Source organism: Fukomys damarensis, unplaced genomic scaffold (genome assembly GCF_012274545.1).
Source record: "Fukomys damarensis isolate Sample0158 unplaced genomic scaffold, DMR_v1.0_HiC HiC_scaffold_38, whole genome shotgun sequence".
NCBI classification, from domain to species: domain Eukaryota; kingdom Metazoa; phylum Chordata; class Mammalia; order Rodentia; family Bathyergidae; genus Fukomys; species Fukomys damarensis.
Genome location: NW_022900950.1, coordinates 69,939,095 through 69,965,907, shown reverse-complemented (window position 1 = coordinate 69,965,907; position 26,813 = coordinate 69,939,095). Strand labels below are relative to the sequence as shown.

Sequence of the window (26,813 nt, the reverse complement as noted above, 5' to 3'; positions counted from 1 at the left end):
CTAAATAAGACAGGAACATTATGGGTTTGAGCTTAAGACTTGGCTTTGAAATATATAAGTTAAGAAAGTGTTCGGACCTGTCACAAGGATCCCTAGTGCCTCTGTACATCATAAGGGATCTTTATATCCAAAGGATCCTACTGGCATCGTAAGGGATGGGGACAAAAGCTCAAGATCCCTAGTCCTACAGCTGCCTCGCTTCCCTGACTGTTCAGCTGGAAGGAAGGAGTGACATGTGCTTGGATGGGGAATGAACCAGTCCTTCCTCCATGGTGACAGGAAAAGGTCATGAGTCAGAGTGCACAGGCAGCTGGCGGACAGGTCAAAGGGCCTGTGAGACCACGTTACATACATTTCTTTATATATCACTCTGGAGAAAGTTCGACTTTTCTCAATGTGTCAACAAACACCTTTTAAAGGAACACTCAGATTTCCAGCTTTTCACTTTGGTTTGTAGTGAAGCCAAATGTGTTTTTTAGCAGCAATGGGCAACTTCATTTAAACTGTTTATCTTAGGGCCAGAGATTTAGTTCAGTGGTTCCGCCACCTGCCTCACCAGTGCAAGGACCTGAATTCGATCCCTGATACCAAAAACAAACAAACAAACAAACTAAACTGGTTATCTTGGACTGAATTAAAGAGAATAGCAATAGTACCCCAGTCAGCCTTCAGAGTTAGACCTTAAAACATTTTCAGGAAGCACAGGAAAGTACAGATTAAGAATTTGGGAGAAAGGAAAGGCCTAATATGTCAAATAAAGCAACTATTAAATAACAGAGATGTACAAAGACCAAAGAACTTTAAAGTATTACATTATTTTGCTGGGTGTGGAGGTGGTTGCCTATAATCCCAGCACTTAGGAGGATGAGGCAGGAAGATCACCATGAATTTGAGGCCAGCATAAGGTAGCTATATAATGAGTTCTAGACCAGCCTGAATTATGTAGTGTGACCCTGTCACAAAAAAAAAAGAAAAAAGAAAAAAAATTACATTATTTAAAAAGTTTAATTGTGTGGGTTTTTGAATGAAGCTTCTTATTTGGATTAAAAAAATTAAATTCAGCAAATAATTAGTATTACTTTATTTTAAATCTAGAAGGAAGCCCTTAACTTCAAGTCTTTGGTATTGGCATCAGGTTATAATTTGGAATAGTCCCAGTATTATTATATAATTAGAATTTAACCATATACATATTATACTGCCATATAAAATTCTTTGAAATATCTGGTATTTATACAAAAACTGTGTGATTCTTACTGCCTTTATGGAAGTTCCTAGAAACATCTTAATTCAATATTAATTCATCAAGTACTAAATGACTTTATAATTTTCATAAATGCTAAAACTGTTATAATCTGATTATAAATCACTATCTCTCCAGTGGATAACTGAATACAGAATAACTGAGAAAAATCACTATTAGGAAAAGAGAAAGCCCAAGGAAAGCATAACAAAAATTCTTGTTCATTCATTTATAAGGAAGATGAATCTTGATTAATTTAGTAAATAATTTATAGTTTTAATTCAATCTGCTTTTCTAATCTTCCTGGGGACTGGAAACAGGTTAGGAGTGGGAGGCAGTGGAATGAAGATGAGGAGTTGTTTTTAACCACTGCCACAAAAGCTTGGGAAAAAGATAAACCCCAAATCACCAAAGAACATTATTTCCTTAAAATGTTTTCAAAATAAATGAGAACAATCTTCAGAACAATGTACAACCATGGATAAGTAAAAATCTTCAGGAAGGAGGATATTTGGTATAACTCCTGGATACTACATAATCAAGACCCAAGAGAACTGACCTGTTTCCAGTTTCCTGGCAACAAAAAAATACAGGATGGCAGGATTTGGCACTTTAATGTTTTATCTGAAACTCTGATGCAGAAAGAACTGTGCAAAACATATGACTCAAACAAACAAAAAAATTCCAGATGTACAACTCTACAAATATGTTATTGATGTTTAATGTTTTGAGGATTGAGTAACAAAACAAAAAAAATTATTTACTTAACTAGATTTACTTCCTCTGAATTTTCTAACAGTTAAAAATTTACTATCACATTTATTGATTTAAAACCCTCAGATTTTACTTCTGGAAAATCTTATACCTTTCAAAAAGTTATATTAGCACAAAAATTACTTCCTAACATTTCATTTTTAAAAAACTTTTCTGCAGCCAAAGATTCCTATTTTTGAATTACAGTACTGCAAGGCACATACAGAACTTACCTCCTTCAAAATACACAGAAGATATACTCCCTGAAATAGATTTTTTAAATTCTTGAACAATTAGGAACACTACAAAGTTAGCAATTTTTAGGTAAAAACATTGCTCCTACAAGATCATGCACCTTTCTTATAATCAGTTCATCACATACATATAAATAGTACTTTTTAAAAACAATTGTATTTGAAATATAGATACAATGATGTTGAAGACAGCACTGAAAAGTACTACAGCTTGATAAAGTTCATGTTATTGCCTTTTTAAGAGACTGGATCATCTCTAGTATTTTTAGACTTGACTTTAATAATGGGACAATTATACCAGAAATAAAGGATTTTCTTTCTTTTTTAAAAAAATCAATATTTCTTTTACCTCTAGCATCAATTATTTTAGAGAGAATACTATAGGAATTACATTTTTTTTGTTCAGTAAAACTGAACACAGATCATTTAAAGGCATCTATCAAATTAACACAGCTTAATTAGAGACTGGGTACATTTTTTCCTTCTGAACATTTTGGTGAAGCATATCTAACCATAAATGCAAATGGAATTTTAAGAGGTAGATTTTTCCCATGATGCATTTTGTTAATAAATGTATTGTCAAGAAAATAAAAACAAGCACTGTGTTTTCTTAAATTATAAGTGTCTAATGAAAAGAAAAAATAAAAAATAGATATGGTATTTGTTACAGTCTGACATTTTAACAGTCATAGTATTGGATGTTTTTGACCAAATGCATTTTGGACTCTCTCAAGATCAAAATACGAGTCTGCCAACTGTGTTAAATCCTCCTCCACCCCCTCCACCAGTTGGTCCACAGCTTCCTGGTGGGTCATTGTCATCAAATCCATTGGGACGAAATGAGCAGGAGGCAGATGCAGCTTGCAAGGCCCGGGCTCGAGCATTCAACTCTTGTTCCTAAAATTAAAAATAAATTTTTTTGAAATTAAGATCCTAAATACAATGGATAGGTATATAACACACAGAACTATTCTAAAACTGCTCAAGCCATAACAAGCATCCTTCAAATCTCAATAACTATAAAAATATCAACATTAATCTTTACCAAATCCCACTAAAGCAAAGAACAGAGCAAAATTCTCATGTAAGGCCCCAAATGACAGACCCTAAAAGCCATTTTGTTTCAATACCTCATTTTAGCCAGGTGTGGTGGTGCACACCTATAATACCAGCACTTGGGAAACTGAGGCAGGAGGATAACCATGAGTTAGAAGCCAGTCTGAGATACACAGTGAGTTGAAGACCAGCCTGAACTATGTAGCAGGATCTGGTCTCAACATACCAAAAACCAAACCAAACCAAAACAAACCAAATAAACAAAAAGTTCACTTTATAACTATTATAGCCCCTGCAACACGCAATTATAAATGGAATTCATTATTATATAGAACATAAAATTAAAAGGCTACAACAATAGATTATTCATTCTTTATCCACTGTGGCTTTTGTTGTCTGTTTTGTTTTTGGTACTAGGGATCGGACTCGGGATCTTGTGCTTGCAGGGCAAGCGGCAACACCACTGAGCTAAATCCCAGGCCCGTTTTTTTTTTAAGACAGGTTCTAGATATATAATTCAGGCTGTCCTTGAACTCAATATGTAGCCAAAGCTGGCCTCAAACTCATAGTGATCCTCCAGCCTCAATCTCCTGAGTGATGGGATTACAAATACGAGACACCATGCCTGGCAACTGGGGCTATTTTAGAAATGGATAATTACACTAAAAGTTACATATAAGAAATGAAGCCTAAATGTTTTCCACTCTTTTCTTAATAAAACAGTAAGTTAGATCACACAAAACAATAAGAAGTAAAATGAAGTCTATTTCTTTACAGTAATAGTTGAACATTTCCTTACCAAATTATTAGAACTATTATCAGGAACCAGCCATACTCTTCCATGTGCCAGGCACATATCAGGTATTAAAAAATATTGATCTCAGATTAGAACAGTTAGGTTCTTAGCTTTAAAGTGAACAATGGGAATGAACTCATTTGACAAAGTATAAAATTGGATTCTAAAGCTAGAGGTCCACAAACTCCTTAAAACAATATGCCAGGTATTCTGGCCCATACCCATCTTTTCTGGGGCAAGATCTATTGTTTTCAAATGGGACTGATGGCAATAAGGTCTAAAAGCCAGTGCTAATAAGTATAAACCTTAACTTGCTGCAATCAGCTTGAAGACCTTTCAATATGTAGTCAGTATTAACAAAAACAATATGATTTATAATTTTTTAACTTAAAAGTGCCTTGATGAAGATACAAAAATGGTGGAGTAAAGACAGGTAGAAAATATAACCTCTCTGGGACCTGGCATCAGGATACCTGCAAATCAACTGAGTGAAGGAAAATAGTAGATCTCTGGGGACTGCGAATGAGCTGACAGGAAAACTAGAAACTACTGTACAGGGAAGGTGGAGAAGCTGAGCACAGTGCAGCTCCATGAAGCAGTCTGGAAAGCTAAACCCAGCTCTACTAACACAAGGTAATCCTGGGGAGGGTTGGCAGTCACAGGGAGAAACGACAGACAGGGCTGGCAGTGCTATCCCCAAGGAAAGCCCATGGTCATTGTAAACTGCCAAGATAGCATGGGGGGTTTACTGTAAAGTAACTCCTTCCACATGGCAGGCTAGAGGTGGAAAAATAATCCAGTACAGTGCCCATCACATTTGAGTCTTTAATTAGGAGCCATTTTGGCAAGGGGTTAAGACTTAGTTACAGAACTACCACTCTTCAGGGTTTCTGGTTTCACCATACCATAGTGACTGGGTGGGAGATAGCTATGAAAAACAGTCATAGAGAAGGTTCAGGCACATGGAGTTGGGAATCTTGTGTCTGTGATGAGAACCCAGGTCATTTGTGTGTGGTTATCAGATGGGGCTGGGTCTGACCCTCCACCAGGCTGGCTAGTCCCAGAACAGAGCTCAGTGATCTGTTTGCCTTTTCCATCTACCAACGTGATCAGGGATATGCCTTGGCATGGACAGTTGCCACAGCCTGGGATATACAGACAAAGGGGCCACTGGTGGTGAGGGGGCACCTCACAAATCCACAGGCCATAGAAATTGGCAGAGTAAGCACTGACTTGGGGTACACAGAGGCACATGGAAAGTGGGAGGAGCTGGAGAGAATACAGACCTAAAGTGGACACTACTGATTAACTACACACAGCAGCAAAGGTGGGACAGGATTCAGCATTCACACACGAAAGTTTGAGTATAGTTTGACTCACTGGCCTTCCCCTACATTTGGCAGATTCCACTACTAGAAACCTTAAGAAATCACTAAAAAATTTGGAGGAATTTACATGTGTGCAGTACCACCCCACTATTTTTTCTATTCTAAAATAAAGCTGGGCGTGGTAGCGCACGCCTATAATCCCAGCACTCGGGAGGCTGAGGCAGGAGGATCACTGTGAGTTTGAGACCAGCCTGGGCTACACAGTGAGTTCCAGAGCAGTCTGAACTACACAGTGAGACCCTGTCTCAAAAAACCAAACCAAACCAAAACAAACAAACAAACAAAAAAATAGATAAAGTAGCTTGTGAGTATGTCAATACAGTGGTACCTCAGTTTACAAACTTAATTTGATTTAGAATTTTGGGGAAGATAGCCATGGTCATGTCTGTTACCTGATGTGAAGTTTGTGAATGGAAGCAAAATTTTCCTGAATGCTTGTTGTGACTGAATTGTTTGCAAACAGAAGTTTGTTATACAAGGTAACACTGCATCCAGTTTGTCTTTGACTACATTATTGCTGCTGATCCTCATATTATTACCTGAATGGCATTCTTGTTACTATTAATTGATTTTTACTATATGTTTATAGCTGGTTTGTCCTTGTGTCTTCAATAATACTATGATTCTTTTCTAGAGAACTAGGTGTGGGACAATTACACCCCACTCTTCAGAGCCCAAATTAACAGAGGTGGTCAGATGTTGGGACAGAGGCAAAGGCTGATTGCCACATCCAGAGCTTATTATTGTTGGAAAGCAGCCACTTTAGAGCTCTCCATACTAGCAACAGAGTCTTTCCATTACTACATAGGCAACTCAAAAAAGAAACCCTTAAAATTATCCTACAGTGGCTTTCTAATGTGTTTGTGAAGTATTACAAAAGAATGCAGCTGCCCTGATATGTATAAAATGATAACTTCATTTGCAGTACTGATCCAGAGTAAAGGAACTCTAAAGTTCACTCACGTCCTTTTACTATTTGAGCCTTTATAACTGTTTTATAAACAGGTACGCTGTTTCTTATAACTAAAGAGCTGTCCTAGCCATAGAATGAAATGCTTTGTAAGGAGACACTATGAAATGGGTACACATATTGAACTGTGCCTCAAAATAGAGGTGTAAAAACAAAAATGGGATAAGACCAAACACAGATGTATGTTTTGTGTTCAAAACAAACAAATGAGTGTTGAAAACTGCTGTATATAAAATGTCATCATTACAATTCCTCACTGCCTGGCAATTACGAAAATGTGTCCATCAGTACAATAGAATAAATAATATATATCCAACACAAACTTCAAATACTACAATGATTTGGTTAATATTAGAAACTTCACAATTCAAGCCTTGATCAAGTACATTACTATATTTGAAAGTATATAATCACAATCTAAGTTATACTTAAGTTTCTAATAAAGGTTGAATATTATTGTAATTTGCTTTAAAAAGGCATTTTGATAATACAGTTTTAACAGTCTAAACTTAGGCAAATAAGGGCCAGGGATTTAGCTCAGTGGTTCTGCGACCTGTCTCGCAAGTACTAGGACTCAACTTTGATCCCTGGTACCAAAAAAATAAAAATAAAAATAAATAAATAAATAAATAAAACCTAAATATAGGCAAATAAATATGGATGTTTTTGGCATTAAACAATTTGCTAACCTGAGACTCAAGATGGCACTTAGAACACTGAAAATCTGAATTCACAAAATACATAACTTTTTCTTTATGTAACACATAAGCCTTAAAATAATAATGAAGAGGGTAGGCTCCTCATGATTAAATATTGTGCAGTCAGAATGTACTAGGATAAATGACAAGATGAATTGCAAAATCCCTTTGGATCTATATTGGAATACAAGGAGTTACAACTACAAGTGTTGGCAATCTGATCACATAAACTAATTTCTTGTTTTTTAAAACCCAAGTCTCGCATTTGATACATATTGTACCCAATAACTGGTATATTAATCATCACCTGCCTATTTCCAAAACTCTAGATTACACTGGGTCTTACTGTCTACATTTTATGTTATAGAAATTTTCAACTGAAACCTCTTTTCTTCCTCTCCAATCTTCCTCCAGAATCATGAAGATCAATAAGTAGTGCTATATGTTATCAAGGAAAAAAGATACAAATGAGTACATTTTGTTACCTTGATAATACACCACGGGACTGGGTATTAGTCTTTGGTAGTCAATCAGTTCTAACAAAAATTTCAAATTTCTAATCTTTTTGTGTAGTTAATTTTTTTCGTGTCACTCTGGAATATTGTTGTACTCCTTTAAAAATATATCTTGAAGCATTACTTGAGTATTTTTACAATGCAGTAAATTTCGAAGTTTTTCAGAAAATCTCTCTCTAAAAATTGGTGCTATCATGGCCCATTTCTTGATTCTGCCTGTATCTTTCACTTTTGTGACTTTCAATCAAAAGTTTTCGAAATTTCCACATTTAAACTCATAAAATAAATTGAACAATCTCATTAATGTACCTGCAATATCTTCTCCTACAATTTCACCTATAATTTGCTGCAGGGCCTTTCTGTTGATAGCAAGTTAGCAGGTTTAAAAAAAAAGAGAGATCTTTATTGTAAATGAAAAACTGCTTTATTCATAAATCCATCTCATATGAAACATCTTTCATTTATTAAGTGGTTTTGCTGCCCAGATGCTCAAAGACTATAAATATCCTTTCTTTATAATTCTGTCTTTTTAGTCTTCATCTTAATCTTCTAAATGCTGACAAATAGCCCTGAAAATATTTACACAAAGAACCTGCAGGAATCAATACCAAATTTAGTAGCTGTTTTTCCTGGTAGATGGGATGGAGGGAAGAGATGATTAATTTTTTTATGTTTCTGTATGACATGATTTTATAATTATCTTTTCTAACTAAAAACAAGCTTTCCATAATTATAAAAAATCTAAGCTTACTTTTTTTTTTTTTCGAGACAGGGCTTGCTATGTAGTTCAGACTGGCCTCGAACTCACAGTGCAGTCCAGGCTGGCCTCATATTCTGGCAAAACTCCTGTCTCAGCCTCCCAAGTGCTGCGATTATGGCATGTGCCATCATGCCTAGCCCTAAACATATATTCTTTAATTAAAAGAAATGTGTCTTCTATGTTGCATCTAATTGCTACTTTTCACAATCAATTCACAATATTAGAAGTATGGCAATTTAATTACATAGATCAAGTTCATTTCATGTAATTCTAAAGCTTCAGAATTCCTTGAACTTTTTTTAGATTTCAAATTAGGGCACCCAATTAACCACTTGTCAACTGCTTAATATTTTTCACAAATAAGGAAGTTAATCTATTTCCAACTTACCTGTAAATATAGCTTATTGTCTTTTGTTATAGCATCCATAAGTTCTTTCTGTAGAGGTGGGTCTCCATTTACCCAGAGTCCATTAGTTGGATTATTACCACTTACACCATAAGTGCTGTTCTGTTTTTTATACAAAAGCACATAAGCTGTGTCCTTTGGAAATCTACTCGTAATTTTTTGCACTGACTGAAATGAAGTAAATGTCACTCTGCTGTCATTAAATAAAAACCATTCTTTGGACATTTCCTTATTTTCCAAATCCTGTTCAATAACTGCACTGGGACTGTCCCTCCCTATGAAATGATTCTGGGAGGGTGCCAATGCCAGAGTTTCAGACTGGTGGCACATCTCGTATGAAGACTCTGTACCTGTGATGTTTCTAGCGTAAGAATAGTAATGCCCACTTTCAGAGGATATACCAGAGTGAACAACAACAGAACTTAATAGGTAGGGCACCAGTTTGGGGCAGAAAGCTTCTTCAGTCCGGGAAGGCTTTAATTTTTTAGCTAGATTCTCACTAATATCATTGAAGTCAACATCTACAGACCAACTCTCTGACAATGAAGAAAAAGAAGTAGTTCTTTTAACTGGCAACTCCAAAAACAGTGGCAGTGACACATTGTCTAAAATTTTTCTTCTCACATGATACTTCTGATCATACGAAAATCTCAGGAGAGTAAGAATAAGGTATTCAGGTTCCTCTGTGATTTGCATAGTTTTCTCAGCATTCTGCAGAGAGGCACAATTTTCACAATAATATTGGTTGTCACCAGTAAGAATCTCTGGAGCCAAAAAATAATTTAGTAAGTCAGTTACTGAAGGTGTATTTTCACCACCTGGTTTCTGAGGTACATCTTTATTGACAAGAATCTTGGTAGACTCATTAGAGACAGACGACGTGTTTTCAGTACAGAGGAACTCATCAGGAGGACTGCCTATTTCATGCACAACTGAGTCACAGACAAAGGCAGCTGTTGCTGGGTTATAAACCACTGGTTCTTCTGAAGGACCAGGTCCACTGGCTCTCATTAGGCCACCATCTTGTGCATTGGGTAATGATGCTGAATATTGGAAAGACAAGTCTTCCATAGAAGAGGAAGGACGAAAGGCCAGTGAAAGATCTGTGAAGGCTTCTACTTTTTGTGAGATACTCCTGCAGTTCAAACAACATACGTGAGTCTGTAGTTTTCCTCCAAACATTCTTTCTATTAAAGTCTTCTCAGTGTCACTTGTGCAAGGGGTCTCCGTAAGTTCAGCTGCCTTACTGGCTCCTTCCTGTAAAGAAGCTTCACTGAACCTTAGGCCATCCGAAGGCTTGTATGAGGATTGAGCTTTTAAGATCTTTTCTTCTTCATGGAGTCTGCAGGAAAGATAGCATTATATAGCTACTTCACTTAAGTTTATATGTGTTTCTATTTACAAATATAAGTTGCTTAAAGAAGTTAAAGCAAATATAATGCTTAATTTAAAAAAAATCAAGTTTCTTCTCTTTTAATCAGGAATAGTATTGACTAGAGATCCTAGAAGAAAAGGAAGGGTCTATTAGTGCTCTAATTCTCATTGCATTTTCTTCACACTGCTACTATTGCATGTATTATATTATAGTTAATTACATGTGTCACTTCCATATCTTATATATCTTTGCTTGGCATGTCACAGAAGTCTGGCAGAAAGAAACCACTTGGTTTATCTTTGGTTAAAGAAGGAAGAATTGCACAGGTTGAGCCCAACTACTGGGTGATAGTAGGCTTTCTAAGGTGATAAGAGGACAGCAAAATATACCATTATCCATAATTGGTCTAAAGAAGTGGTTTTTAAACTTTTTGTTTTCAGGGACTTTGCATTTTTAAACATACATCAGGAATCCAAGAACTTTCATTTACTTGGGGTGTATCTATTGATATTTACCATGTTCAAAAATTGAGACTATTAGTAATAAAGTATTAGCATATTTAAAAGCAATAAAAGCTGTGATGGTTAATCATATTTATCAACTTGATTGGATTGAGAAGTGCCTAAGAAACTGCACTTCTGGGGGTGTCTGTGAGGATATCTGCAGAGATGAGTGGCACCTGGGACAGCAAACTGAGGGGCAGACCATCCCTCAGGGTGGGCAGGTCTCTCCATGCTGGGGGCATGACGGAAGAAAAGCAGAGAGAAGCTGAAAGTCTTTAGCTTCTTTCTGCTTTTGTTCCATCTCTCTGGATCGCTCCGCTTCCCGGCAGCTGTGAGGTGAGTAGACCCCCTGGCATAACCTTATGCCATGAATGCTTTACCTCTCACAGGCCTACAAGCAACAGAACAGCTGGTCATGGACTAAATCAGAAAACTGAGCCAAAATGTTTAAGTATTTTCAAGTATTTTGTCACAATGAAGAAAGCTAACATAAAATCCATTATATATCAATATAAATAATTTTTTTAAGTTTTATTTTTACTGTCCTCCCCCACAGTAAGAATGGTACCGTTTAAGTATCTGGTTTCATACAGATAGTTGGATCCTTATATCTGCTTTGTATTCTACCTATTGCTGTATGTTTTTTGGATGAAGCACATGAAAAAAAATCTGGCTTCCCACAAATACGTAGTTGGAAAAGAAAAGACCCTGCAGATGCCCGTTTTGAGTACCTTCAGGAGCACTTGTTAGACTTTGTTAACAGCTGGTGCAAAATAAGAAAATCCAAAAAGAAGCTAAATTAAAAACAAAAGAAAACTCTAAAAATATACAATAAAGGCAAGGGTATTTTAGAGATCAATACTTGAAATATATTTTCAAAAGTAAGAACAATATTATATGGAAATAAATTGATGAGAACATATAATTTGCATCATAAAATCATAAAATACTTTATTCAATCATAAAACATACTTTTACCTGTCCAGCAGAAACCTGAGGTATTCAGAGCAGTCTTGCTGTGATCTGGGAGTAAACCAGGGAGGTCTGGAAGCCTCAAAGAATATCCGAGGTGCATACGCTTCCCTCTTGACAGTAGTAAAGACAAGAGACACGTGATTCTCAAAAGGAACCAATTGTAATACATAAGGCTTAATAAAAATTACTTAAAATTACATAGGCTCAATCTTAGCTAAAAAGTGTCGAACATGGGGGCAGGTTATAGCTTAGTCACAGCTTTTTACTCTACAGAGGAAAACTGAGACTAGACAAACTGAAGCTTGCCCAAGACCCTACAGCTAAATGAGTAGCAGAAAGAATATTAATTAGAATCCAGGTCTCTCTAACTTTTTTTTTTAAATTATAATGCAATTTTAATAGGTAAAATTTAAATGTCTATAGACATTTTTTTAAAAAATTTTTTCCTCTCTAACTCTTGATGTAATATCCTTGTACTGCCCCGCTATGTTGGTCAGGTATTTGAGTCCATTGATTTTGAAAAACTAAATCTGAAAAAGATATATTAATGAATATATATCATGGATAAAGGAATAGGATAATACTCTGTGTATATCTATTCCTTTAGAAAATCTCCTTGGCTAAGTACATGTGCAGAATGTGAACATAGCGGTTAGGAATTTTGCCAATTCCTCTCCCTTCATATCTTGATTTTTTTCCATTTAAGAAATTATACTGGAGATATTTCTCAACTTGTAAATAGGAAATCAAGCATTCTCAACAATTTAATTCCATCAATTAGAAATTTCTTTTCTGGATCTATTCTTTTAATATTATTTCAGGCCTCTGTGAGATAAAGGCAATCAGAGTAAGAAAATACTACTATAAGTTACGTATAAATGATATGTTATTTGCACATATATGCTCAAAATCTGAACTGTAAGTTCTTTGAACCTAAGAGTCTCCCTGGAATGCTTATTGTAGACTACAAACAGATACATATAGTATCTCTTAATAGATGCCTATTGAATGATTATTTACAATGTGACTTTTTCCATTAGCATAGATTTTCTTGAATTAATCTGTAGACATAAAAGATCATTACAAATTTTTAAGTTCTAAAACTTAAAAGATAATTGGATTACAAGATTTTTAATAGTAATGAAAGTGGACACAGAAGGCAGAAAAAAGAAAGCAAAGCATCCACAAAATTATTTTAGTTGCTTGTTACTGTGCAAATCTTCATTCAGTATCTATAAATTACAAAAGATATATTTAAAGTGATTTCTTCCTGGAGATTACTTATTGGATAGGAAATAAGTCAGCGGGATTTTCATCTGCAACAATGGAAAACAGGGAGAAGAAATAAAAATTCAGGCACATCCCAGTTTCTTTATATTTTAGGCAGTGGCATTAACACTTCCAAGTGAATTTCTCATCTTAGGTAATATATATGACCGTTTCATTCATTTAAAATAATGTGAACCAAATGCAGTGTACACACACACACACACACACACACACTCTACATAATGATAAACTCACCTGTGTATGAGCCAAAAAGGCAAAAAGATGCTGTAATTTTTTCATTAATGAATTGCATCCATTTAGATTTAAGGATAATACTTGTCTCCTGAAACTGAAAGAGAATAAAATAACGATTAACATCTATATGCGTAAATACACTTACTTTTATAAAAAAGGAATTCTGAAAAGCTAAAAAGAAGCTGGTTCAAGAACTTACTATCCTCCTCAAACTAAAACTTTACTCACACAATAGTCCTTTGCCTAACAGTTACCTACCTATATATATAACACAGTGAAGAGGGGAGGAGGGAATGACACTAAAAGAACACTTACTATATGGTCTTGTGATGACCTATCTGCTCTCTCACACTATTCCTCTTTTCTGGATTAACAAATATAAATAGGTTATGCTGGTTACTATGGACTGTCACCTTGATTGGATTAAGAAACTCCTTGAGTGGTGACTGGACTGTGTAATGGTATGAATGTCATCCACAGGCTGAATGAGCTACGTAGCAGGTAGGGCCTAGTTGGGGGAAGTAGGTCACGGAAGCCTGACCTTGGGGACTATATCTGGTCCTTGGTCTTATCCTTGTATGCTTCCTTGATGCCATGAGTTGAGCAGCATTGCTCCAGTATGCCCTTCCACCATGATATTATACCTTAGAGCCAGCCACCCATGGGCTGGAATCTCTTAAACTACAAGCTGAATTAGACCTTCTCTCCTTAAAAGAGTTGCAGGTGTCAGGTATTTTAAAAACAGAGCACCTGAGTAATGTATAAGGTTAAGCTATTAATTTATAACTTAGGCAGCTTGTAAATTCTTTCAAATTTGCATATGATATTAAAAAAATGCTGTCATCAAAACACCATAAAATTAGAGCAATTTAAAGAGTACAACTGGCTATACATTTTGAAATAAACTGAGGAACACAAGATTTTATGTCATCACAAATAACACAGAGGAATAAGAATTTAAAAGTAAAATACAACCCTACTGATATATTTAAAAGAAAAAAGGAGGGATTTAGAGGCTTTTAAAATCTAGACACAATAAGTGAAAAATGGCCAATTTGAGTCCATAAAATAAAAAACACTGTAAACAAATCACTCCACAAATTTGAATCACAGGACCAGGAGAAAGCATGTAGCATAGAATCATCATCATCATGCAGAATGAATATATATATATATATATCAACATAAAAAAGAAAAAAAAAAAACACCAGAAAGATGCACAAAGAAAAGATCATTGAGAAGAGAAAACAAAAACAAAAACCAAGTGAACAAAGAAAAAGAAAACCTTGATAATGGTCAGTTATGTGCAAAATAAAACAAAAGGATGAGCTGGTGTAGTGATGCCTGCTGTAATTCCAGATACTTGGGAGGCTGAAGTAGGAGAATCAAAACCAGTTTGGGAAAACAAAACCAAAAAATTCCCAAAAGACATTTCCCCAAATGAGAAAAAATGAACAGGATGAATCGCATCAAGTGCTGCCACTGGTATAGGGTCATAGATACAGTCTAACATTAGCATGTAAATTCAAAATGCTACAGTCTTTTGGGGAGCAAGCTGGAATCATCTAAAATCAAATCTGTACATGAATGGAGAGATATTAATTATGAGGAAAACAATATAATATTCATCAAGAGTATGATTAAATAAATCACGGCACACTTGTTTACTCAGAATGATATACTGCAGATCTGTATTGTCATAACATTCAAATATTTCAAATGCAATGTTTTTTCTTTTTGAGATAGGGTCTCACTATGTAGTTCGGACTGCCCTGGATCTCACTGTAGCCCAGGCTGGTCTTGAACTCACAGCGATCCTCCTGCCTCAGCCTCCTGAGTGCTGGGATTACAGGCGGACACCACCATGCTCAGCTTCCAACATAAATTTTTAATTGATAAAATCAAGTCGATGGAAAAGAATATATAAACAGGATTCTCTGAAAACATTTTTTTAGAGCACTTATTTTTTTGTGACACAGGCTCTCACTATGCAGTTCAGTTTGATCTTGAACTCACTATGCAGCCCAGGCTGGTTTGAACTTGTGCAGTCCTCCTGCCTCAGCACTACCGTGGCTGGCTGTAAGTATCGTGGCTGGCTGTAAGTATTTTTTAAAAAGAAAACAATACAATTGTTTTTGTTCTGCATATGGATGTATAACTATACAGAACAAGTTCTGGAGTAATCCAAATGAAACTTTTAACTAATTACCTTGGGAATGAGTGTGTCTGATTTTTATTGTGTATAATTTTTTAGCCATGAAAAAAATATGATACCTAAGAAATAAAACATGCTGTCTTCCCATACTGAGACAGTATGATTGGCCACCATACAATAAGATGTGTTCTTTGAATTGTCCTCCAAGTTACAACTGCTTTACATCTCTGCTTTATCTATCGTTTGAAAAATGAGATGGCTGGCTAGATGACCTCTGGTTTTTTGTAAGATTCTGATTCTTCAGTATTAGGCCTTGTGTTACTTATATGTAAAAGTGTATCTTAAGAAAAAATATTCCAAATACAAATCAAATACTAAACCATACTCAAAACACTTTAGTGCTCATGATATATTGTGGAGCTAAGAAATAAACTAAAGCTAACTATGATAGTTTATAAGCCCTCTGGGTAGACATAACAACTTATAAAAGCACGGATCTCTATTTGAGAACATCTCTGGGCAAGTTCCATGAATACACACACACACACACACACACACACATATTTTTGTTTGTTTGTCTGTTTGTTTGAGACAGGGTCTCACTATGTAGTTGAGACTGACCTGGAACTCACTATGTAGCTCAGGCTGATCTCAAACTCACAGCAATCCTCCTGCCTCAGCCTCCCAGGTGCTGGGATTACAGGCATGTGCCACCATGCCTGGCAGTGAATATTTGATTGTACTGAAGAGGAAATTTCAACCCTATTTTTGCTATCAGGAAAAGTTCATCATAATTGTGTGCCATCATGGATAGCATTCCCATACCTAGCAAATCTGATTTCCTGTTTGCGTGGCTGCAAAAGAAAATGGATTTGAAAGTAATGAGAACAAAGTATACACTCTCCCAGTAACTATAATCTAAGAGTCAGAAGCACAGCTGAAGCTTCTTACACAGCAGAAAAAAGCTGCTGTCTGATAAATAACAAAATACCTATGAGCACATAAAAGTAAACACCACTCCCTCTAGAGATACACAGGCTAAAGACATACAGTAAGACAACACAGTAGAAGTAAAGATATGGGATAACAGCAGCAGAGAACACAACTCTTTGGAACAGGCTCAAACAGTCCCTCTGTTATACTACTAGGTATCAAATCAGAATATTTTTAAAAGTGGCATTTTAAATGCAGTGTGTAATATAAATCAAGTATAATTTATGTTAATATTTTAAGTTTTTGAGCAATAAAAGCAGTATCACTGCAAAATAGGGCAATTAGCCAATTACAAGGAAACATTAACATTTATGCTGTTTTATGTAGCTGGGTATGGTGGCACACTCTTGTAACCCCTGTACTCTGCAAGGTTGAGGCAAAAGGACTATAAATGTGAGTCCTGCCTGAGCAACTTAGTGACCTAGCAAGATCTTGTCTCAAATTTTAAAACAAGGGGTGGGGACAGAGCTCAGTGTGAAGGCCCTGGGTTCAATCCCCAGTACCACAAAACGAACAAACAAACTGTACATAGTTCCCACTTTCTTGCTTCATCAGCGTGAATTTCTGCAGTTAAAACGAACGGCCTCAAATATAAACTTACTCTGTAGCCATGAACAATGCTTGTATAACACTGTTCATATAACATGTGTTTCCTAGGTTAATAAGACCAGTTTTCCCAGTTTCAGATTTTCCAGACAGTCTAGACAAACAAGATGCCAAAGTATTGGATTGAGAAGTCCAGGCACTTTGATTGAGAATCAATTTAATTTTCTCTTCACTGGGCTTAGGAAAATCCTATAAATCATAAAGAGAAAAACAGTTTTAAAAAGTAAAGTAAAAAAAATACTTTTGTTATTAAATTAACTAACTCTATAAAGACTCCCTCCACCCAATTTTCTTCTTTGTTCCTTCTTAGTTTTGAAATCACTGACAGTACTTGTATAGTCAAAAAATCTGATTATGTTGCATGGCAATTTATCAAATTGAAGAATCCTTAAGGGCCACGAATTCAAGTCACATTTGACTATTTATATTCAGTATTTGCTAGCGAAATGTGTATAAAATAACACTCTGAAATTAGTGAGTGTGCTTTAGTATAATTCAAAGGCAGTAGAATGAGGAGTTAAAGTATCACAAAATTGAATAAGGCACACAAAAACAATTTTTCAAATTTTGTGATGAAAACAAAAAATATTTCCTTTTTTAGTGACCACTAATATGTTCTCAGTATTAATCCATAGAAATAAAAGTCCAAAGTAACTAGGGATGAAAAATGAGAGCTCTAATTTAGCACAATGACCTCTGACTAAGGAAAATGAAGCTCAATCTCATGTTTTACCATCGAGAGAATTATTACAACACACGGATTCTTCTTACCCACTTAGTGAAGTGTAAGGGGGTAAGATAAAATGTTCTGTATAAATAATTTCAAGCATGAATAGAGCACTGGAAAACTAAGGAAAGTTGGTGAAATCATTCACACCTAAATGATTTGCTTTTCTAGACTGCTATTATAATTTGGCACATAGTCCTTAAGGAAACAAATATTCTCTGGAGGTTTTTTAAATCTTCTGGTATTTAAAAAAATTTCTTTTGGTTCTTCTGATTGATAGCAAATAGCGTTTTCTTCAGGCTAAGTAAACCCTTTTCTGCTTCAGAATCAATGAAAGTTATCAGAATTTTCTATATTAAAAAGCAGCATAGAACTGAAGAATCAATCAGTAGACACAGCAACAATGCTGAAAGACAATAAAATTATCAAATCCATGACAAAAATGTTCCTGCATGTAATTTACTTCTGAAATGTCAGTGTCATACCAACAGTACCTATTAATTACCTAACAAAATTATGTATGGGCTTCAACCAAATTAGTTTGATTTAGCTAACTAAAAAACATATTTTTAGTTCCTTTCAGAAACAGAAGAGACAAAGGCAAGGAGACCTTTATATTGTATGTTAAATCTCAAAGAGAAGCATTATTAATAGAGCTGATACCTAATAACATCTGATTATGTCTAGCTAAGTTCTCCCATTTTTTTGGTACATCCTGATCACACGATACATTTACTGAGAACAAAGTGTCCTTGCTATAACCCATGGTTCAACACAAACAGAATCAATACTTTTTGAATCCACTGTCTATATAAAGGTAAAAAACAGAGTAGCTTACAAATAATTCAAGTACAGATACTGTGACACTCCTGGTGAGTCTACCGCAAAGACAGAGTTGTAAAAAAACAGAAAACGATGACCAGAAAAGAGAAGTGAGACTATTAGACAAGGGAAAGGGAATAAGGGGGAGGGGCTAGAAGTGTGGGTAACAGGGATGTATATATGTTATACACACTTAATCCCCTCCCAAAATTTGAAACTAGGGAAGAGGACTTGGCAAGGAGAGTGATGTTGGAGGTGGTTAAAATGATCAAAGTATGTTATATTTATGTAAAAATCTGACAAAAATCAAACCCATTAATTTGTATAACAAATATGAACTAAGTAAAAAAAACTGTAAAAAGGAAATCAAAGTTAAATATTTTTCTAAATCATGTTTCCCTGATTCTCAGATGTACTTCACATATGGTGGGAAGCAAATTCAACATATATATTCACTTAATGTAGCATTATCTTTCAAAATAAATTTCCCAAGGTGTTATAAATTTAAGGATATGCCTCATAATTGATGGTTTTCTATATTGAAGAAAAAAGTTATTAATTTAGAATAGTGAAAAAATGATACATTAGTCTTCTAAACATTAGTGAAGCCTAATTCTAACTGCATTTTTAAAACAAAAAACACAGTATCATAAAACTGTAAATTGAATAGCTGGTTATAGGAATGTTTTACCATGTTCATCTACTACAACATAGTCTGCATCTCCACAAATGTCAGTGATATAACCATCATCATACCTTTATTGCCTCCAGGATGGGTTCATAGAGATCTGGAAATCCTGAATAATGATACATCATACAGTGTATCAGTTCTGTTAACTGCACTAAGAAGGCTGTACTGGAAGTCAGGCCATCACTTTTGAAAGAGTGAACCAAATTAAGGACATGAGGAACAATCTGAAGAGAAAAAAGGACAAGTATTTCTTAACTTATAAATCAGAAACACATTCTCTAGCCTACAAGTAGAATGGTACATGATAAGCAAATACTTTTCTGAAACTTCAGTCATAGCTTTTTCTTTAAAAAGTTATAGAGCTAAAAACTTTTGTTTTGAAATCTAGTTTTCAGTCACATATGATTGCACTTCCATTTAATGACTCTCCTTGTTCTCATACTCCATCTGAGACACAATCTAAGGTACAAAATACAAATCTTAGTCATTGCTGCTATTCTTTAAAAGAAAAAAAGTCTTCAGTTGAAAAATGTTGGAGCCATTATATTAGCCAGATCAGTCTAGAGAAACAAAACAAAAAACCTAGAATTAGCTAAAGGGCTCCACCTAGTGTAAATTTTAAATTTTTTCACTTAAAAGAAAATACATTGCACGGTAAAGTCTACTTTGAGAAAGTCTCTGAAATAACATAGGTAACTAAAGTTGTGGGTTAGATAACATCACTTTTCTTTTTGATAAGCATAGGAATGATGTCTTATGTTAGATGAAAAAGTTGTAATAACAAACCCCATTCCCCACTCCTAAAAAGAGATGGTTCTAAGAATAAAGGGAATCAGAAGCTCCTATTATTTTAAGGGATTGAGAGTAAAAACAAGTAAAAATTTAAATGCTCATTGCTTATAAACATGTAGAAAATTATTAATACCGATGATCAGCACAACAATGTCCTTTCATTGTAAAGTTAGGCTAAAAAGTTAACAAATACAGACACCACACATTTAAGAGATTATCAAAATGAGACATACTCTATTTTAAAGAAATAGCCCCCTTTATTAGCTTGATATTATATTTTTTCCAACTGATTATTCATTATAATCTGATATACATATTTAAATTTCTTATGGCAAAGAGCCTCTCATATTTTATTTGTAGAATTTTTTTTAGCTGTTGCTAACTCAATGAAAGTTGCAGATTAAAGTCATATCATCAAATAGAAATAACACCAGTTACAGTACTGCTCAAATCAACTGCCTTTCCTTCTTCCTAAAAATTTATTCCTAAATCAGTATTATTTCTGTTCTGCTCTGTGTAGCTTTACTTGTGCTCAAGGTCTTAAATTACATTTTATTTATATTAGCTTATATAATCATCTCTATCAAAGGAAGTATTAATGTGACTATGAAACTAGCACTTTCTAATGAGCTTATGCTATCATCAACTCTATATTTCTAAGAAAATCTGAATAATTTTGCCCCCTAAAGCCCTATGTATGTGATATTTAGTTGCTAAAATGGCCAGAAATATAAAATTATTTTGTTTCTCAGAGGTAAAGGGAGAGAGATGAAAGAATTTTAAAAATAATTATTAAATTCAGTCTTTAAACTTTCAAAAGCTTTTGTAATGCAGATTTTATATGGCTGTAAACTGCTATATCCTAAATCATTCCTCACAAGGAAATAAGGCTTACCTCTTCACAGTTCTAAAGATACACTTTCAAATAGGCATTTACTTTCAAAAATAACATAAAATTAACTGAATATGAGTTACTATTTGAGGAAATGTATAAAACATTAAATTTGTTGCTTGAACATTTTTCTTTCTCCTTTATAACTATGTGCCACAGTATCTATTTAAAATAATATTTTCCACTTATTAAAAAAATGAAAGATGGCTCATAACATCACACACTGAAACATCAACCTTGGTTTTCCTTTAAATATTCTAAATATATAATGGATAATGATACTGTTGATTCCACATTATTGCTCATACTTAGCCACACTGTAAACCTGAGTCTTTCACTAATTTAGGAGGAGTGATAGGTGATTTAGCTACCACATGACTCACTACTAGATCTCCAAGTTATTTTGAGTAAAGGATCAAGCTGTACATAGTACTTAGGCAATAATCTGGTCCTTGTTGTAGGCTTACTAAGCCAGATTAGTTACAGATCTGTTTCTTAAGTGATTTAATACTTGTTTAATTCAATAGCCAAATATTTCAAAGTCAACATTGTTACTTTGACTACTTTTATCAGAAAAAAATACCTGAAAGGCAATACAAAAGGTGAGGAGATATCTTCAATCTTTTTTTTTAAAAAAAATCGTGAAAAAGGAAATAGATTTAGAGTATCTCCTATAACCATTGAGAATAAGGAACATTCTCAGTGTGATGAGATAATTAAATTATTTTAGAATGGATGATGAAATTATTTTAGAGACTCTCCTTCTTAGCAAATTTGGAAACAATCCTTTTCTTAAATAGAATATACACAGTTGTGCCTGAAGACAAGAACAAAGTGATTCTTTCTTCCCTGGAAAACTCTGCTAGTATATCTGTTACATTTTCTGAGGTCTGAATTTTGTTTAACAGATATAAGGGTACTACTTCCTTTCAAACTCATGAAGATTAGGGCAATTAACTGCAGAAATCACTCACGCTAATTGATAATGTGGAATATAATTACTTCTTAGTAAGGTTTACTTATTGCAAAGTCTGTGGATTTTCCCCCAGTAATGAGGCACCCTATGTGAATATATGATCAGTTCTCTGACTATTGTAGTTGTTTCTAGCTAAAAATTAACAACTGGGAGTTTGTACTTCTTCATTAGTCCTCTCTGAATTTTGATATGGTGGATCAGTATCCTAGGGAGGGAACACTGATATGTGAGATAACAGTTCAGGAAAGCTGAGCAGCAGACCTTGCAGGAAGCAGGTAATCAACAGAAAGTGAGGCCCCAGGAAGGTCAGTGGACAGCGACCCAAAATGACTCTATGCTATTCCTCACCTATATAACGGATAACCAGATGAAGTCAAAACCAGGGAGAAGCTGGTTTAAATTGGTAGAATCTGGGTATATTTAAAGGTGGAATCAATAGCATTTTGGGACATGAGGTAATAGGAAACATGAAAGTATAATTCTGGGGCTATAATGCAAAGACTGATGTTTTCATGGTTTTGCAATTTTAAAGCAGTCAGTAGTTTTTAGCTATTTTAATCCTACACTGCTCATATATGTCACAGACATCAATCAGAGACATCTCCCATGTAGACCAGTAACTTTCAACTGCTGGCAGTGGTTACAAGTGGGGCAGTTTTGGTGAGACACAGTACATTCCTTGGAAAGAAATCTCACAATCTCAATTTTCCAAGAAATCATAAAGTTATATGAAAATTACCAAGATTTTAGGACTCATCTATGATCTTTTCACTATATGCAAATGTGATTCAAAAGTAAACTAAGGTTTGAAAACGAGACTTTTTTGATATAGAAAGCTTATGTCATAACTTACCAGATGGAACGCCTCTGGAGAATGCTGAAAACTAAGCAGCATGTGAGAAAGAACTGCAAGAGCACCAGGTCTCACAAGTGGAAACCAAAGTCGATTAAAAACCTTAAAAAAAAAAAAAAGACATCTTAAGAGTTTGTAGGAAAATCATTAGTTCAATCAGTAGTTATTTCCCTAGGGCTGAAAACTGTTTATGTGAATGTTGCCCCTCCTGAAAAGTTCTATCATAATCTACATACTTCAACTTTAGGGGAAGGAGGAAGTTAGGAAATAACAGTAAGACTGAGATCAAGGAGAATTTAATGGCCTAAACAATTCTTAAAACTCCTTGATTAAATGAAAATCTGTCAAACTATGTTTGTAAGGTGATAGGTCCCTGGCCTACTACTCATTCAATTCACTTTATCAATTTTTATTTAGCACCTACTATTGCTCAGCACTGTTTCAGGCACTGGAAAAACAATAATGGCTATACTAAATCATCTCCATTTTAAAGAACTCACAAACTAGAGGATATGTAGAGACATAAAAAGTAATATACAGTGATAGATACTATAAAAATGTGAAGCAGGATATAAAGAACAGGAAATGCAGGGTGGCAGAGGGGTCTGCTATTTTACATAGGTGTTCAAAAAATGTCTTATGAAAAAGATAACATCTGAGTATAAAATTGAAGCGAGTGAAATAATCCCAGAAGATTCCTAGGAGAAGAGCCTGTAAGCAAAGCAAAGAACACTGAAAAGGTTGGGTGTACTCCCAGCTGGTGTGCCTCAGTTGTACATCGAGGACAGAGTAAGAGAAGACTAAGGCAAAAATAGTGGGAGATAAGATCAGAGAAGCAGCACTGGACCACACCATGTAGGATCTTGTGTGACACCAACTTGGCACTAAAGGCAGGAGCAAGGAAACTACTGCAATCAATGCAATGAGAGATCACAATAAATGGGACTAAAGTAGAAGGGATGTAACACGTTAAAAGTGGTAAAAATTCTGGATCTATTTTAAAGATGGAGTTGGTAGCATTTGTAGTATATGGCTTGAAGAAGAATGCAAAGAGACAAGGATAGCTCAAAGTTTCTGGTGTGAGTGCATAGAAGGATGAAGCAGCTGTTAATGAAGAGACAAAATGGAATTTGGGAGGTTAAAATCACGAGTCAGATTGTGGATATGAGATCCAAATATGGACAGTTGAACACTTGGAGTACAAGGGATAATAATGAAGTAGAAATAGGAATCTGGGTCATTACATTAAAGAACTTATTTGATGATGTAGGATATTTATGCTATGAGTATGGATTAAGAAGAAAGTGAACCAGGGCAGGGGATGTGGCTCAGCAGCACAATGCTTGCCTAGTGAGCACGAGGCCCTGAGTTTGACCCTCAGTACCAAAAATAAAAAATAATAAAATAAAATAAAATATTAATAAAAGAAGAAGAAGAAAGTGAACCAAAGACTTAATCTTACATAGAGTAAAAGTTAGAAAGAGTACAGACAGGACACTGGTATGCCAGTAAAGCAGGTTAAAAACCAAGAGAAAATACATAATGCCTCAGATATTAAGGACGTTAATAGTTGTTTTAAGAGGGGTGGATCAATTGCGTCAGTTGTTGCTAACAGGTCAGATGAGAAGAGATCTGAGAAATGATTAGAGGTAAGTTTGATAGAGTAATAGGGGGAAAAGCTTGATTAATTGGATTCAAGAGGTAACGGGAGCTAAGTACGGTTATTACATGCATGTAACCTCAGCTATTTAGAGGGCTGAGGCAAGAGGACTACAAGTTTGAGCCTGGGCAATTTAGTGAGTCTCTGCCTCAAAATCAAAAAAGCTGGAGGTATCTTCCTGCTCCCTAAGTTCACTCCCTAGTACTAAAACAACAGTAACAACAAAACAGAAAAGGAAGAATGTGTTTTCACATTAAATATTGAAAAATTATTTTAATTATCTATATTTAAGGCATTTTAAAGAAATCTAAAGCCTATTTAAAACAAAATCCATAACAGGAACACATTCAAAATTAGATGTCTTGAAGCAGACAATCCTAAGATAAAATATTGATTGTATGAGTCCATATATCCTAATACATGGATTTTTTTTTTTTTTTCTGGTACCATGGATTGAACTCAGGACCTTGCACTTTTGAGGCAGGCAAGGTGCCACTGAGCTAAATCCTCGGCCCCCACACTAACAGATTTATAACTCCCACTCACCAGTTCTATTTTCAGCAATGTAACATCTATCAAAATAGTAAACTTCTGAACAGCTGCTAATCCTTTCAGGAGTGCAATGACCCATGTATCCACATGCTGAGCCAGGGGCCAGGACAGCCAGTCAATCATTCTGAAAATTGAAGGAAAACAAATATCAGAATGAAAATATTTTCAACGCTATTTTGATAGGAATAACAGAAATTATAGTAGAAAGCCACTCACACATACTAGGCTTGCTAGTAAAAACGACTGAGCAAGATGTGGAAAAGAGTGTACTGTAATGGGTGTTTATCCTCAAGGAATTTCCAATCTTGTAAGTGGACAGTTTCTTATATTCAACACATTTCCATAAAGATGTGATTTCTCATAAATGCAAAATTAAAAATTTAGCTTTATAGCCATATGTATTATTTATTATGCAAAGTTACTCTAAGAAGAGCAGTTGAAATAAGATATCAGAACTAAGACAAGGGTGTTAGCCAAGATTTCTGCTTCCTGGTGAGTACAGTCTAGTATGTAATACACTATTAAAAGAGGCTATATTTTGAATTGCGAAGCAGGTGTCTCATCTTTTTCAGAATCTTACAATACAAAGACAACTTAGAGACCTCACATACACCAAAAGACACTCAATGTATAAATACACTAATAGTCTCCTTTTCTATTGATGAGTGCTTTTCTTCTTGCATATCAACCCAGTTCAACAGAAAAAAAAGACAAAAGTGGGGCAATAAAGCTAGAACTTTACTGAAATTACTGGTACATTTCTTTTTGAAAGTAACTAGGCCAACTAGTCATGTGATTTGGCCCTGTAATTTAATTTTGGGGATTATACACTTTGTCAATTTCCTAATTTCTAGATTATAGATAAGTGTGCTTTTTTACAGGACTGTTATAAAGATTATATGAAGTAATATATAACACTAGAAATATTGTGAATGTCTCTCTTCCACCATATATTAACACATGACTGTATACAATATCAAATACAAATATAAGCACCTTGATTGAGAAATTGATTTTATTTTCACAAAAGGTGTGTTTTGGATCTATGCTTGTACTAGAGGATTACCTTTATCAAGATTTTTGCTTTTAAGATTAAAATGTCTCAGCAGACATCAAGAGTGGTCCCAAAGTATAAATGCATTATTAACTATAAGTTATCTGTTTGTTCTTCCATTACCTACACAAATTTTATTTCTTTTCTTGTTTTCCTGGCTTCCTCCAACAATGATAGCTACAAAACTTTAAAGTAGTCCCTGAGAGCTGTTCCACATCTTCCAACTATTATAAGGTTGATTCTTATAAAATTTGTGGCCATTCTATATATTTAGAGAGAGAAGGAAAAAAGAAACAGCTTGCATTCATGTATAAAGAGCATTCACAGTAGCACTGTTTATGATATGGAAAAACTACAATAAATGCAAATGACTATCAACTAGGTAAGAGAAAAGAGTGTACTGATACTGCAGTACATTATGAAGAGTTTTAAAGACTAAAAAAGATCTATAAGCTAGCTTTCCATCTATGGCAATCCAAAATGAAAAGATGTGAAATATTGTTAAATTTAAAATACCAGTAAATTTAAAAAACCTATTTTTGATTAAGAGAAAATATTAATACATATATGCAAATATGCACACAAAAATAATGTGGTATAGGAGAGGGATGTGTGAGAAATTCTCTTTGGCTCTATGGACTTTCCACTTCTTATACTGTATAAGCTCAAATCCTCTCAGGTACAGGCACATAGAATATTACTTTTATGGTTAAGGAGACTAATCATATCTACCATGCATTGATTATCAGTTTGAATTCTAAAGACATCTAACTTTTATGTAATTCCTTACAATTTGTCATAGTTTTTTTTTTTTTTTTTTTTTT

General features: G+C 34.7%; 1 protein-coding gene across 1 annotated transcript in view; it reads right to left on the bottom strand.

The window, feature by feature from the left end:
- Positions 1 to 1,982: 1,982 nt before the first annotated feature.
- The window catches only part of Usp38 (ubiquitin specific peptidase 38), a 33,134-nt gene continuing 8,303 nt past the window's right edge, over positions 1,983 to 26,813 (bottom strand). Inside the window, exons 3-10 of the mRNA XM_010639868.3 lie at positions 24,930 to 25,059; positions 22,724 to 22,825; positions 19,276 to 19,434; positions 16,966 to 17,159; positions 13,217 to 13,310; positions 11,696 to 11,802; positions 8,822 to 10,181; positions 1,983 to 3,147 (exon numbers count right to left, since the gene is read on the bottom strand). Coding sequence (XP_010638170.1) covers positions 2,986 to 3,147; positions 8,822 to 10,181; positions 11,696 to 11,802; positions 13,217 to 13,310; positions 16,966 to 17,159; positions 19,276 to 19,434; positions 22,724 to 22,825; positions 24,930 to 25,059 — 2,308 coding nt within the window. The 3' untranslated portion in view covers positions 1,983 to 2,985. The remainder of the gene's footprint in view (positions 3,148 to 8,821; positions 10,182 to 11,695; positions 11,803 to 13,216; positions 13,311 to 16,965; positions 17,160 to 19,275; positions 19,435 to 22,723; positions 22,826 to 24,929; positions 25,060 to 26,813) is intronic.